At 47.1% G+C, this 12,748-nt stretch overlaps 1 protein-coding gene across 7 annotated transcripts in view; it reads left to right on the top strand.

The window, feature by feature from the left end:
• Positions 1 to 12,748, top strand: part of TRPV1 (transient receptor potential cation channel subfamily V member 1) — a 29,428-nt gene that overhangs the window by 15,154 nt on the left and 1,526 nt on the right. For all 7 annotated transcript variants that reach the window (XR_003437991.1, XM_027130681.1, XM_027130684.1 and 4 more), the window contains 5 exons: positions 1,777 to 1,942; positions 2,347 to 2,413; positions 5,254 to 5,576; positions 6,481 to 6,608; positions 7,219 to 7,334. Coding sequence is in view for 6 of the 7 variants with exons in the window: in XM_027130681.1 (XP_026986482.1) it covers positions 1,777 to 1,942; positions 2,347 to 2,413; positions 5,254 to 5,576; positions 6,481 to 6,608; positions 7,219 to 7,334 (800 nt within the window). In the remaining variant the exon portion in view is untranslated. The remainder of the gene's footprint in view (positions 1 to 1,776; positions 1,943 to 2,346; positions 2,414 to 5,253; positions 5,577 to 6,480; positions 6,609 to 7,218; positions 7,335 to 12,748) is intronic.

Below are 12,748 nucleotides of genomic sequence, written 5' to 3'. Positions count from 1 at the left end.
GTGCTCTTTTAAAAAAATTCTATTTGTTCCCCCCCCCTTTTTTTTTTATAAGTTTATTTATTTATTTATTTTTGGCTGCATTGGGTCTTTGTTGCTGCACACGGGCTTTCTCTAGTTGTGGCGAGCCGGGGCTTCTCTTTGTTGCAGTGCACGGGCTTCTCATTGTGGTTGCTTCTCTTGTTGCGGAGCGCAGGCTCTAGGCATGCAGGCTTCAACAGTTGTGACTCGCAGGCTCAGTAGTTGTGGTGCACAGGCCTAGTTGCTCTGTGGCATGTGGGATCCTCCTGGACCAGGGCTTGAACCTGTGTCCCCTGCACTGGCAGGTGGATTCTTAACCACTGCGCCACCAGGGAAGCCCGGTGCTTATCAATTGTTAGCTGCATTATAGTCTGGTCTAGATAAACAATTTGTTGGAGAATGTCCAAAGTCAATCTGTTGCATCTTTTCAATCTCCTATCCGGAGGGAAGAAGTCTAGCTGCCAGCTTCCTGAGAGCTGAGTGGAGAAGAGGGCTGTACGTAATGTCTTGTATAGAAATCACACAATCTCCTGTTTTGGGTAAAATACCAATGCTTTTTTGGGTGTCTGATGAAACCGGGTCCAAAGACCCTCTGCTTTATCTTCTTCAGAGACAACACCTCCACTCTTACTCACGTCAGGTCTCTTCACCTCCCCTCGAAAGCCTTTTGAGTTTCCTTGATGAAACGAGTTGGTTCTCAGGTCTCCACACTATGGATTTGGATTTGGCTTTCTTGGGTCTGCTAGGTCAGTTTCCATTTGTTCACTACGTCCCAGCTTCCAGAATTCTTAGGTGGGGACTCCATTTGCTTATGTCAGCTGGCGTCAGTTCTTATTTTGGCCAAGGGTCTGCAGATGCCGAGGAATAGTTTTTCTTTGCAGCAGAACTCCAATTGACGAGCCAGTTTAAGGACACTAGTTTTCAGTACACTCACATCAGCACAGCGGTGACTTTTTGCTGGGTTCTCACACACAAATGGGAGGTTGGGTGGTCAGTGCAGGCTTCTGTGTTAATGCAGCTGTTGGGCGGGCACTTCCGGGAGGAGGCCATGATGAACAAGGAGACCTGGGACGAATAAGTAAAGAAGGGACCACTGAGCAGACCCTGTCATAGGATCGTCGTAGGATAATGATCATAGGATCATCCAGACGTCCTCCAGCCTGTCCAAGGCTCCGAATAGGGCAGCCCTCACCAGACTAAAGAGTGAAAGGACATCTTCCCTGGCTCCTCACCTGAGTTTGAGGGTGTGACCAGCAGACTCTACCTGTGGTTCTTTAAGAGAGCACAGCCTAGACCTCCTCAGAGGCCTAGGCCTCCTAGGTTCTCTGTTGTTTGTGAGGTTATTGTTCCCAGGGACTGGGCAGGGAGGCTATTGGAGCCTGTTTCTCAGCCTTTTTTCATTATTGCCTTTTTAGAAAATTTTTTTCCTAATTGCCCCCCCCATGAAATCTCCTACTGCAAATGTACTATATATGCGTTTATGTCCTGTATTTGTATCTGTGTTTTGTGTGTAAAAAGGATAAGATTTTGCACATGCAACACCCCTTCCCCCTGCCCCCCGAACCGATTTTTGCCTCTTGGGAGCGATACTCCTCCCACTGAGACTCATGGGCTGAAGGAGGGAGGACAGCCATCCCCAGCTCACCCGTGGCCTGGGGCTGTGCCTCTGAGGAGAGGTCCAGGCATCTGGGGTCTTGTCTGTGAGGGTGCAGGCCCCCCGGTGCCCATGGACAGGGCTTGCTGTCCCTCACCCGTCAGCTTCGTGCAGTCGCTGTTCATGCTGGGGACCGTCGTGCTATACTTCTGCCACTGCAAGGAGTACGTGGCCTCCATGGTTTTCTCCCTGGCCATGGGCTGGACCAACATGCTCTACTACACCCGCGGCTTCCAGCAGATGGGCATCTATGCTGTCATGATTGAGAAGGTGGGTGCCGGTGCCGGAGCGGTTCTCTGCAGAGCCCGTTTACCTCCTGAGTGTGTGGGACCCGGTCTGGGGAGGTGCTGCTTTAAGACCCAGTTTTGCAGAGAATTCCCCAACAATGAGGCAATCTGGCCTTGACCCAGGTTTGGGGGGCTCCCCTGAAACTTGACCTGCCACATGCCAGGCCCCCCTCTCCCACCAGAAAAAGGCCCATGGGCGGGGGGCGGGGGGAGCTGTGGTGACTCCCTCATGACACCTGAGCTGAAAACCACCAAACCAAACCTACCTGTCTGTCCTCTGATTCCACTTGCGCTCAAGATGAGCCCCCAGGCCGACACAGTCCTGGCCCTTCCCTTGGCCCCTCCCGGGCCTTGATTTGCTTCTGACAAGCCTGCTTTCTCCCGCAGATGATCCTGAGAGACCTGTGTCGCTTCATGTTTGTTTATCTCGTTTTCTTATTTGGGTTTTCCACAGGTAACGGGCTTGGTCAGGGCTGGTGGGGCGCAGGGGGTCCCGCTGACCTCAGCTTCCTGAGGACCCTGCCAGGCTGGGTGGGGAGAGGCCCACCGGGGTGTGTGTCTGCAGGTGACAGAGCAGATGGACAGTGAATACACTGAAATAGTAGGAGAACTTAGAAATTGATTCATAAAAGATTTTAAGTCATTTTAGAGGTATGAAGTGCTGCTTACCTATAGTATAGCTGCATTTTGGCTCAATTAAACTTTTAAAAAATTTTGATGTTATTTCAGAAAAGCCACAAGAATAGTACAAATAACTTCTCTATAGTCTTTACTCAGATTCCCCAAATTTTACCACATTTAAAAAATCACTTTCTCTCCCAGCTACACACACACACACACACGCGCGCACGCACACACACACACACACACACACTACACCATACTTAAAAGAACAGAGTGAGTTGCAGGCATGATCAGTCCTTTACCACTAAATACTTCAGTGTGTATTTCCTAAAAACAAGAACATTCTCTTACATAAACACAGCATAATGATCAAAATCAGGAAATCAATATCAATACAGGACTATTAGCTCATTTCCAGCCTTATTCAAATTTCACCAATTGTCCTAAAAATATCTTTTACAGAAATGAAAATCCCAGATCACACATTACATTCACTTGTCAAGTCTGTTTGGTCTCCTTCAGTTGGGAGCAGTTCCTCAATCTTTCCTTCTCTTTTGTGATCTTAGCATTTTTATTGAGTAAAGACCAGTTTTTACAATGTCTCTCAGTTTGTGTCTGTCTGATGTTTCCTCACAATTAGATTTCGGTATACATGTTTGGTCAGAATATCAGTGAAGTAATGTGTGTCTTCCTTATATCAGGAGTCCCGTGATGTCTGTCTGTCCCATTTCCGATGATAACTTTGTGGTTCTTTTTTTAGAATTGAAGTATAATTGATTTACAATATTGTGTTAGTTTCAGGTGTATAGCAAAGTGATTCAGTTACACACATATATGTATGTTTTTTCAGGTTATTTTCCATTATAGTTTATTACAAAATATTGAATATAGTTCCCTATGCTATACAGTATATCCTCATTGCTTATCTATTTTATGTATAGCAGTTTGTATTTATTAATCCCATACTCCTAATTTATCCCTCCCCTCTTCCCTTTCCCCTTTGATAATGGTAAGTTTTGTTTTCTATGTCTGTGAGTCTGTTTCTGTTTTGCTTATAGATTCATTAATATTATTTTTTAGATTACACATATTAGTGGTACCATATACTATTTGTCTTTCTCTGTCTGACTTACTTCACTTAGTATGATATTCTCTAGGTATATCCATGTTGCTGAAAATGGCAATATTTCATTCTTTTTTTATGGCTGAGTAATATTCCATTGTATATATATATATACCACATCTTCTTTATCCATTCATCTGTCAGTGGGCACTTAGGTTGCTTCCATGTCTTGGTTATTGTAAATAGTGATGCTATGAACATTGGAGTACATGTATCTTTTTGAGTTAGAACTTTTGTTTTTTCCAGATATATGCCCAGGAGTAGGATTCCTGGATCATATGGTAGCTCTATTTTTGGTTTTTTAAGGAAACTCAATACTGTTTTCCATAGTAGCTGCACCAATTTACATTCCCTCTGGTGATGTTAACTTTGGTTACCTGGTTTTGGTAGGTCTACCAGATTTATCCGCTGTCAAGTTATTATCTTTCCCTTTGTAATTGATAAGTAATTTGTGAGGTGATGCTTTGAGACTGTAAATATCCTGTTTCTCATCAAACTTTCACCCAGTGGTTTTAGCATCCACTGATGGTTCCCACCTGAATCACCTGATGCTGTGATGGTTGCCAAATGATAATTTTCTAATTTATTCTTTCTACGTTTGTTAGCTGGCATTCTACTGTCTGGAAGAGCTTTCCCTACAGTAACGTAATGGAAGGGGTTTCCATTCTCCTACATTGATTTATTTATTTACATCAGTAGGGCCTCTTTGATTCTTTTGTGTGTGTGTGGATTCTCACTTTGTTAAGTGGGTTATAACTCCTTACTATTATCATTTCTTTTCATGCTCAAATTCTCCGAGAAATAGTCATTAGGAGTCCCTTGCAGCTGGCTCCTGTGCCCTTTTGACACACCACATCCTTTTCTTAGCAACTGAGTCCTGCTTTGATCCCCATCTGAGTCCTACTGTTACGTGGTTCACGTGGTATCCTGTCTGGGAGTGATGGGCAGCTTTGACTGGAAGGAATCTCATAGGGATTAGTGTGGGCTCTGGCGCTTGGTCTGAGCCACAGGAGGGGATAAGGCCAAGGGGGTTATGCAGTAACCATGGGGCACAACTGCTACAGAAGCTCTCAGGCTCCGGAGTACCTCTCCCAAAGAAGAGTACAGAATGCAGCAAGAAGCCATTCTGATGTGAGCTGCTTAGCCCCCATAGTTCTGGAATGGGCTGGCTCTGGGCTACCCTCTAAGGGGCACAGGCAGACAAAGGTGTGACTGAGAAAGTAGATGTGGACCCAAGGCTGACATGTAAGGTTAGGCAGCTTGTGCACTGCACACCTGTGGCTGTATCACATTGTGCATATATATTTATTTTAGCATTTTTTCCCCTAGCAGATGATGATAAAACTTTTCTATTAATAAAACAGTATATTATGACAAACTGATAGTTTTGAAGAAGGGAGTGCTTTTAAAAACAAAAATCACACCAAGGTGCCTCACAGCCAACCCAGATTTCCTGCCGCAGACCCATCCTGGGGGTAGTGGGTGTGCGTGTTGGGGAACCTGGGGTCTTGACTTCCATCCAGCCACATGTTCCCCATGCCCTACAGCGGTGGTGACACTGATTGAGGATGGGAAGAATGGCTCCGTGTCGGCTGAGTTGACGTCGCACAGGTGGCGAGGTCCTGGCTGCCGGCCGTCCGACAGCTCCTACAACAGCCTGTACTCCACGTGTCTGGAGCTGTTCAAGTTCACCATCGGCATGGGTGACCTGGAGTTCACGGAGAACTATGACTTCAAGGCTGTCTTTGTCATCCTGTTACTGGCCTATGTGATTCTCACGTACATCCTCCTGCTCAACATGCTCATTGCCCTCATGGGCGAGACGGTCAACAAGATCGCACAGGAGAGCAAGAACATCTGGAAGCTGCAGGTGGGTGCTTGGCGGGGTGTGTGCAGCACGAGGGGGTCCCCTGCACGCTTTGGGGAGGGTGCAGAGAGCCTAGCCAGGCCGCGGGCTCAGGCAGCAGCCTCTCCCTCAGTTGGCTCCCCCTGGCTCCTCCCACAGGGGTCCCTGCCCAGGGTCACCAGCGGGTGTTTGCAGACTCTGTGTCTACTGTGGGCTGGGCAGTCCCTGCGGGGAGGAGATGGAGGGTTCAGCCCCATGGGGGTGCCTGTCGCAGAGGAACTCCATCTAGAGTGGGCACCAGAGACCAGACTCGGGAAGCAGCTAATATGGGATGGGCCCTGAGAGCTGCATCTTTGAGACACCTGGTCTACATCTGCCTTTCCAACTAATAATAAAAGCATCATTGTTATTAAGTAGCACTGGCTGTACACCAGGTACTGTTCTAAGTGTCTTACGTACATGTTCTCTTTAATCCTACAGTAATGCTACCAAGAGGGCACTCTCACTCTCCCCGTTTTTGGGTGAAGGCACGAGGCATAGAGAAGTTAGGTATCTGTGTCCAAGGTAGCCAGGACTCGGCACAGGCAGTCTCACCCCCGAGCCTCTGCTCTTAGCCACTATACCACGTTGCCCTTTGTGAGCTCCTCAGGGGAGGAACTGGGGCTGGCACACTCCATCTAACCCATGGTTGCCCTGCCCAGACCCGGAAGGCACCAGCAGCGCCTGTGCAGGTCTGAGCTCCATCCATGGAATGTGCACCTGCCTGGCTGTGGGAACCAGCCTGGTGCAGAGGGTTCTGGAGGTCCGGCTCGGAGGCGCAGGGACGGGGAGAGACCCTGCAGACACTGATCTTGGCAGGTGACACTGGCAGCCAGGGGCGGCTCCTGGATGAACCCTCTGCCCCTCTGCCCTTTGTGTTGTCCTGCAGAGAGCCATCACCATCCTGGACACGGAGAAGAGCTTCCTTAAGTGTATGAGGAAGGCCTTTCGCTCAGGCAAGCTGCTGCAGGTGGGGTACACAGCTGACGGCAAGGACGACTACAGGTGGTGTTTCAGGTAATTCCCAGGCAAGAATCAAAGCTTGGGGAACTTGGGGGCTAAGCTATGGATATTGGGACCCAACAGAATCAGCTGTGGGTACAGAGGCCTAACTCAGGGCTCACCTGTGGGCCTGGGGATTCACCCAGAGCCAGCTGTGGGTACAGGGGCCATTCCAGGGCTTAGCATGGGTATGGAGGACCCACCTGGAACCAACTGTGGGAACATAAGCCTTTCTCAGGGTCTCTTGGGCCCAGTCATGAACATAAAGGACTCTCCCAAGGCAGCTGTAGGTTCAGGGGCTGCCCTAGGGGTTGACTGTGAGCATAGGGGCCCCACCATAGATCCCAGATGGTGGGATCCAGACATGAAATACTGGTAAATGAGGTGTCCAGAAGGGGTCACCTAGTGATCAGGATCGGAACCAGGAATCCAATCTTTAAAGTTCCTGGGTCCCACAGTGTGGTCAGAGAACTCATCTTCAGGGGTGGTGTCCAAAAGGCAGGCCCCTCTGCGCCTCCTCTCGCCAGCTGTGTCTCCCCATCCTGGTCTACGGGCGTGGCCTGCGGGGCGGGGAAGCTGGCCGTGGACCACCAGCTCCCTGCTCCCTCACCTCCTCCCCTTGCAGGGTGGACGAGGTGAACTGGACCACCTGGAACACCAACGTGGGCATCATCAATGAAGACCCGGGCAACTGTGAGGGCATCAAACGCACACTGAGCTTCTCCCTGCGGTCGGGCCGAGGTGAGGGGAAGGTGGGCAGTTGAAGCCTTGGGGTCCCCCACTCCTGGAGCAGCCCCAGGTGTCAGCCACCCACATAGTCATGGGCGCTCCCGTGCTCTCTCGCACGCCTGCGCAGCCCGCTGCTCCGTGTGCCCGTGCCCGCTAGCTCTGCACACACCCCTGGTTGTCAGTGCCCCAGAGGAAGCCGTCAGCCCACGTCCAGCCTCTCTGTGGGTGCCCTGTCTCCTCCTGCCCAGTCCTCACACCCAGCGTCTGCCTTCAGCTCCGTGAGGCTTACGGACACAAACAGGGACTCTCACCCGGCCCAACACATCCAGGCAGGCAGAGGAGGGAAGAGTGGGAGGAGAAAATATACACCTTGAACAGAGAAGCCCCGTGGAAAATCACTACCAGAAAAAGTCCTTTCATCATTAATAGTAAACATTTTAACAGTGGACATGAAATGAAAGGTCCAATGGAAGATATTTACCTAAAAATGAGGCAAACCTAGTCTTATATTGAACACATTTTGAGTTATAATTACAACCCTGCACTAAGTCTGTTTTTTTTTTAAGTTGTGGTAAAATATATATAACATGAAATTTGCCATTTCAATCATTTTTTTCAAAGTGTTCAATTTGGTGGCATTAATTATATCCACAGTGTTGTATAAGCATCACCCTTACCTATTTCCAACATGTTTTCATTCTTCCAAACAGAAACTCTGTACCCATTCAGCAGTCATCTCCATTTCGCCCTCCTCCCAGCCCCTCTATTCTACTTTCTGTCTCTAGGAATTTCCCTATTCTAGGTACTTCGTATAAGAGGAATCGCACAATATTTGTCCTTTTGTGTCTGACTCGATACTGCTCCATTGAATATATATACCATATTTTATTTATCCATTCATCTGTTCACTGACATTAGTATTGTTTCCACCTTTTAGCCTAGTGTGAATAATCCTGTGAACACTAGTGTACAAGATTCTTTTTGATTTCCAAATATCCAGTCTTTTGGGTGGTAGTAGAACTGCTGGATCATGTGGTAATTCTAGGTTTAACTTTTTTGAGGAGCTGCCAAATTGTTTTCCAAAGCAGCTGAGTCATTTTACATTCCCACCAGCAACGTACCAGGGTTTCATTTCCTCACCTACACTTGTTATTTCCTGTTTTCGTTTTGATTATAGCCATCCTAATAGATGTGAAGTAGTATCTCATTGATTTACATTTCCATAATGACTAATGATTTTGAACATCTTTTCATGTGCTTATTTGCCATCTGTAGATATTCTTTGGAGAAATGCCTATTCAAGCCCTTTGCCCATTAAAAAAAATTTTTTTTATAGGAGTTCTTTGTAACTTTCGGATATTAATTCTTTATCAGATATATGATTTGTCAATATTTTCTCCTATTCTGTGAGTTGCCCTTTGATGTACAAAACGTTTATTTTGATGAAGCCCAATTTATCTATTATTTTCCATTTTTGCCTATTCTTTTGGGGTAATATCCAATAAATCATTGTCAAATCCAATGTCAGGAAGATTGTCCCCTGTGTTGTTTTCATTAGTTTTTTTTTTAAGAGTTTTGTAGTTTTAGCTCCCTAACATTTTTAAGTTGCTATAAACCTTGGACTGTTTCACAGAGTTCTGACTGCATTGGTTCTAAAGTTTCTGCCTTTTTAAAAAATGTTTTTGTGGAGGCATGGGTGTTTAGAGCTGCCTACTTTGCCAATTTGCTGATGTTGCTAATTCTTTTCTTTAATTTTTAAAAACAAATTTATTTATTTTATTCATTTATTTTTGGCTGCGTTGGGTCTCGGTTGCTGTGTACAGGCTTTCTCTGGTTGCGGCGAGCGGGGCCTACTCTTCGTTGCGGCGCACAGGCTTCCCATTGTGGTGGCTTCTCTTGTTGCAGAGCACGGGCTCTAGGCACGCAGGCTCAGTAGTGGTGGCTCACAGGCTCTAGAGCACAGGCTCAGTAGTTGTGACGCACGGGCTTAGTTGATCCTTGGCATGTGGGATCTTCCCGGGCCAGGGCTCGAAACTGTGTTCCCTGCATTGGCAGGCGGATTCTTAATCACTGTTCCACCAGGGAGCCCAATGTTGCTAATTCTTAAATGAACAAATGAATCAAGTGTTGACAGTTTTTTTTTTTTTTTTTTTAGCTTGCTCGGGGAAAGGGCATGATTTTTCAGGCAAACTTGCCTGTTAGCATGACACTGCGTGTTTGATATTGCTTCATAGAGAAGCTCATTTTTTTATATTTCACAAACTTTAAAAAGTATACTTTATTGAGATGTAATTTACATACAATAAAATGCACACATTTTAAATGAACAGTTTGATAAGTTTTGACAAATGTACACACTCAGGCAATCACTACCCCACTCAAGATACAGAACATTTCCATCATCCCAGAAAGACCCTCATGCCCCTTTGTAGTCAATTCCACCCTCCCCATCCCAGGCAACTATCTAATTTCGATCAGTATAGATTAGTTTTATATCAGCTTTTTTTTTTTTTTTTTTTTTTGCGGTACGCAGGCCTCTCACTGTTGTGGCCTCTCCCGTTGCGGAGCACAGGCTCCGGACGCGCAGGCCCAGCGGCCATGGCTTACGGGCCCAGCCGCTCCGCGGCATGTGGGATCTTCCCGGACCGGAGCACGAACCCGTGTCCCCTGCATTGGCAGGTGGACTCTCAACCACTGCGCCACCAGGGAAGCCCAATATCAGCTTTTGTTTACCTGAAAATGTTGATTTCATCTTCATGTTTGAAGGATATTTTCATTGGATATAGAATTCTAGGTTAACAGGGGTTTTTTTTTTGTTGTTGTTTTTAATTTTAACACTTAAACTGTGATTCTCTGCTGTCCTCTGGCCTCCATTGTTTCTGATGAAAATTCACCCATAATTTGCACTGCTGTTCTCCTGTCTGTAGTGTGTCTCCCCACCCTCCCCCCCGCCCCCGCCCCCAACCCCAGCCCCGGCTGCTTTCAAAACATTCTCTTCATCTTTGCTTTTCAGCAGTTTGACTAAGATATGCTTAGGTTTGGTTTTCTTTGGTTTTATTCTGCGTGGGGTTTGCTGAGCTTCTTGGATCTGTACATCAATATGTTTGGAAACTATATACACTTTGCTTTACTCTCCCTATCTGCTCCTTTTACATGCATGTTAGACCATTTGATATTGTCCTGTGGGTTTCATTTGTTCATTCCTCCTCAATTTTTTTCTATTTCTCAAATTTGATAATTTCTATTGATCTGTCTCCAAATTCATTGACACTTTCCTCAGTCATCTCTAAACTGCTATTAAGCCCGTCCAGCGAATATTACACTTCAAGTGTTAGGCTCTTGGTTATGGAATTTCTATTGGGGTCAGTTTCTATTGACTGTTTTTTTCCTGGCTGTGAGTCACGTTTCTTTCTTTCTTGTGTGTCTAGTAACTTTAAATTGTATACTGGGCATCGTAATAATATGTTGTAGAGACAGTTGATTGAATTTTTATCCTAGTTGGCAGTTCAGTTACTGATGAATCACCTTGAACTTGTGTAGGCTTAGTTTTAACCTTTGTTGCGGGAGGCCTGTGGAAATTCCAAGGTATTTGCCAATCCCATCAAACTTGTAGGACTCAACCTCCAAACTGTTTCCACTGTGGATCTTGTCGGGGCTTGGTTAGAGGCTCTTTAGGGTGGGTCTTGAGTAGATCTTACTTTAGTGTGTGTACAGTACGTAGGGTATTTCTGGTATTTTAGCTTGATCCTCAGAGTAGAAAAAGGGTGGTGAGGAAGTCTCTCCACTGGCTGGGCTGGATCTCCAATATCCCTCAGTACGGCTCAACTTCTGGTGTCTCTGTCCCACTTTCAACCCCATAGCATCCGCTGTCTGAGAAGCCTGTGCAAGTACAGCCCAACTGTGAGCCAAGGACTTGGGGGGACCCCACCCCAAAGACTTCTGGACCTCTACCCCTACAGCTCCCTTCTTCCTCGTCTCCTGCACCCTGTCCCACAGATTCTAGCTGCTTCGGCTGCTCAGAGGCACGGCCACTTCGGCTGCTCCCTTCTTCCTTAGCTCAGAGGCACTGCTACACTCTGCTTAGACTCCAGCTCACTGCACTGTAGTCTGAGAACTTGTCCCTAAGCAATACGTTAGGGCGATCACAGGGCTCACCCTGTGAATCTCACTTCTCTCAGCAATTGCAGCTTCTCAGTCTGTTGTCTTATGCCTGAAGACATTTGCTGCATGTATTTTGTCCAGTTTTATGATTGTTTATAGCAGGATGGCTAGCCCAGTACTAGATACTCCATCAGAGCTGGAAGTGGAAATCTATTTTATTAAGAGGCTTACTTTTGGAAAACTACTCAAGGGCTTCATCAGTGTTCCCAAGGGCCTTCTGCAGTCCTATACTTTCCCCACAAGTTTCATTAGAAGCACTCCCCGTGTCATGTCATAACACTTATTATCTCTTTTTCGGTTGTTAACTGGTCCAGCTTCACCACAGAGCCGTTCAAAGATGGCTTCGCAAGTGATTTGAGTAGTTTTCCAACGTTGCCCTCATTGATTTCATGAAACCACACACCTTTTTACAAGATTTGCTGTTTCACTTTGCAGTTGATTTGCACTGTGTTTGCATGACATTGTTGGCTGTTTGAGGCATCGCACATTCACTGTGCTATTAATAAAGACATTGATCCAGTGACAGGGATACACACACACTCATGTTACTTGGGGAGGGGCTAGGAGATGGTTAGAGGATCCCTGGTTTCACACCTATGCTTAAGTAGGGAGTATTTCCTGAGGATTTTGCTTTCCTATACAACCTCGTAACAGTGGAAACTCCCATAATGAATAATCAGATTATTCAGGTAACAAGGAACTCTCCCCACCCACATAGCACTAGTGATTGGGAAGGCATGAGGGAGCGCAAGAGAGAAAGGGCAGGGAGGAAAGTGGTCAGTAGCTGAGCTAGGGAGAGCACGTGAGGGGGTCTTCGTATCAGGACTGTGGGAAGCAGGCACTGGGAGCCCCATGCCTGCTTTGAGGGCCCAGGGACTGGAGCTGGGCCAAGCGGTCTCTGAGGAGGGGTATCCCCACCATCCATCCAGCCAGAAGATGGTATCTTCAGTGAGCACCTGGCCTGTCTCCCCGTGGAGGCTTCCTGCTTCTATGCCTTCCCTGAAACATCCTCCTGGTGCTTGTATCAGGCTGTGGTGAACGGGGGCAGGCCAGTGTCAGCCTGCGGGCCCAGGGGAAACCCGAGGCCTGGAGAATTCAGCTGGGAGGTCACAATGGGCCCAGCCTCCCACATTCCTGATGCCTTTGGGATGTGACCAGTGCAGGACACCAACAGAGGAGCCTGAATTGTGGCCTGAGGGCGAAAGGTGTGAATTTAGGCTGGTTTTCTAGAAAGATCAGACCCAAGATGGCCGGCCAGAGGCAAG

Source organism: Aethalodelphis obliquidens, unplaced genomic scaffold (assembly GCF_003676395.1).
Source record: "Aethalodelphis obliquidens isolate GAN/ISIS:26980383/991018 unplaced genomic scaffold, ASM367639v1 scaffold38, whole genome shotgun sequence".
Classification (NCBI taxonomy): Eukaryota; Metazoa; Chordata; class Mammalia; order Artiodactyla; family Delphinidae; genus Aethalodelphis; species Aethalodelphis obliquidens.
The sequence above is the reverse complement of the archived record's forward strand: the minus strand, read 5'-3'. Positions and strand labels throughout refer to the sequence as shown.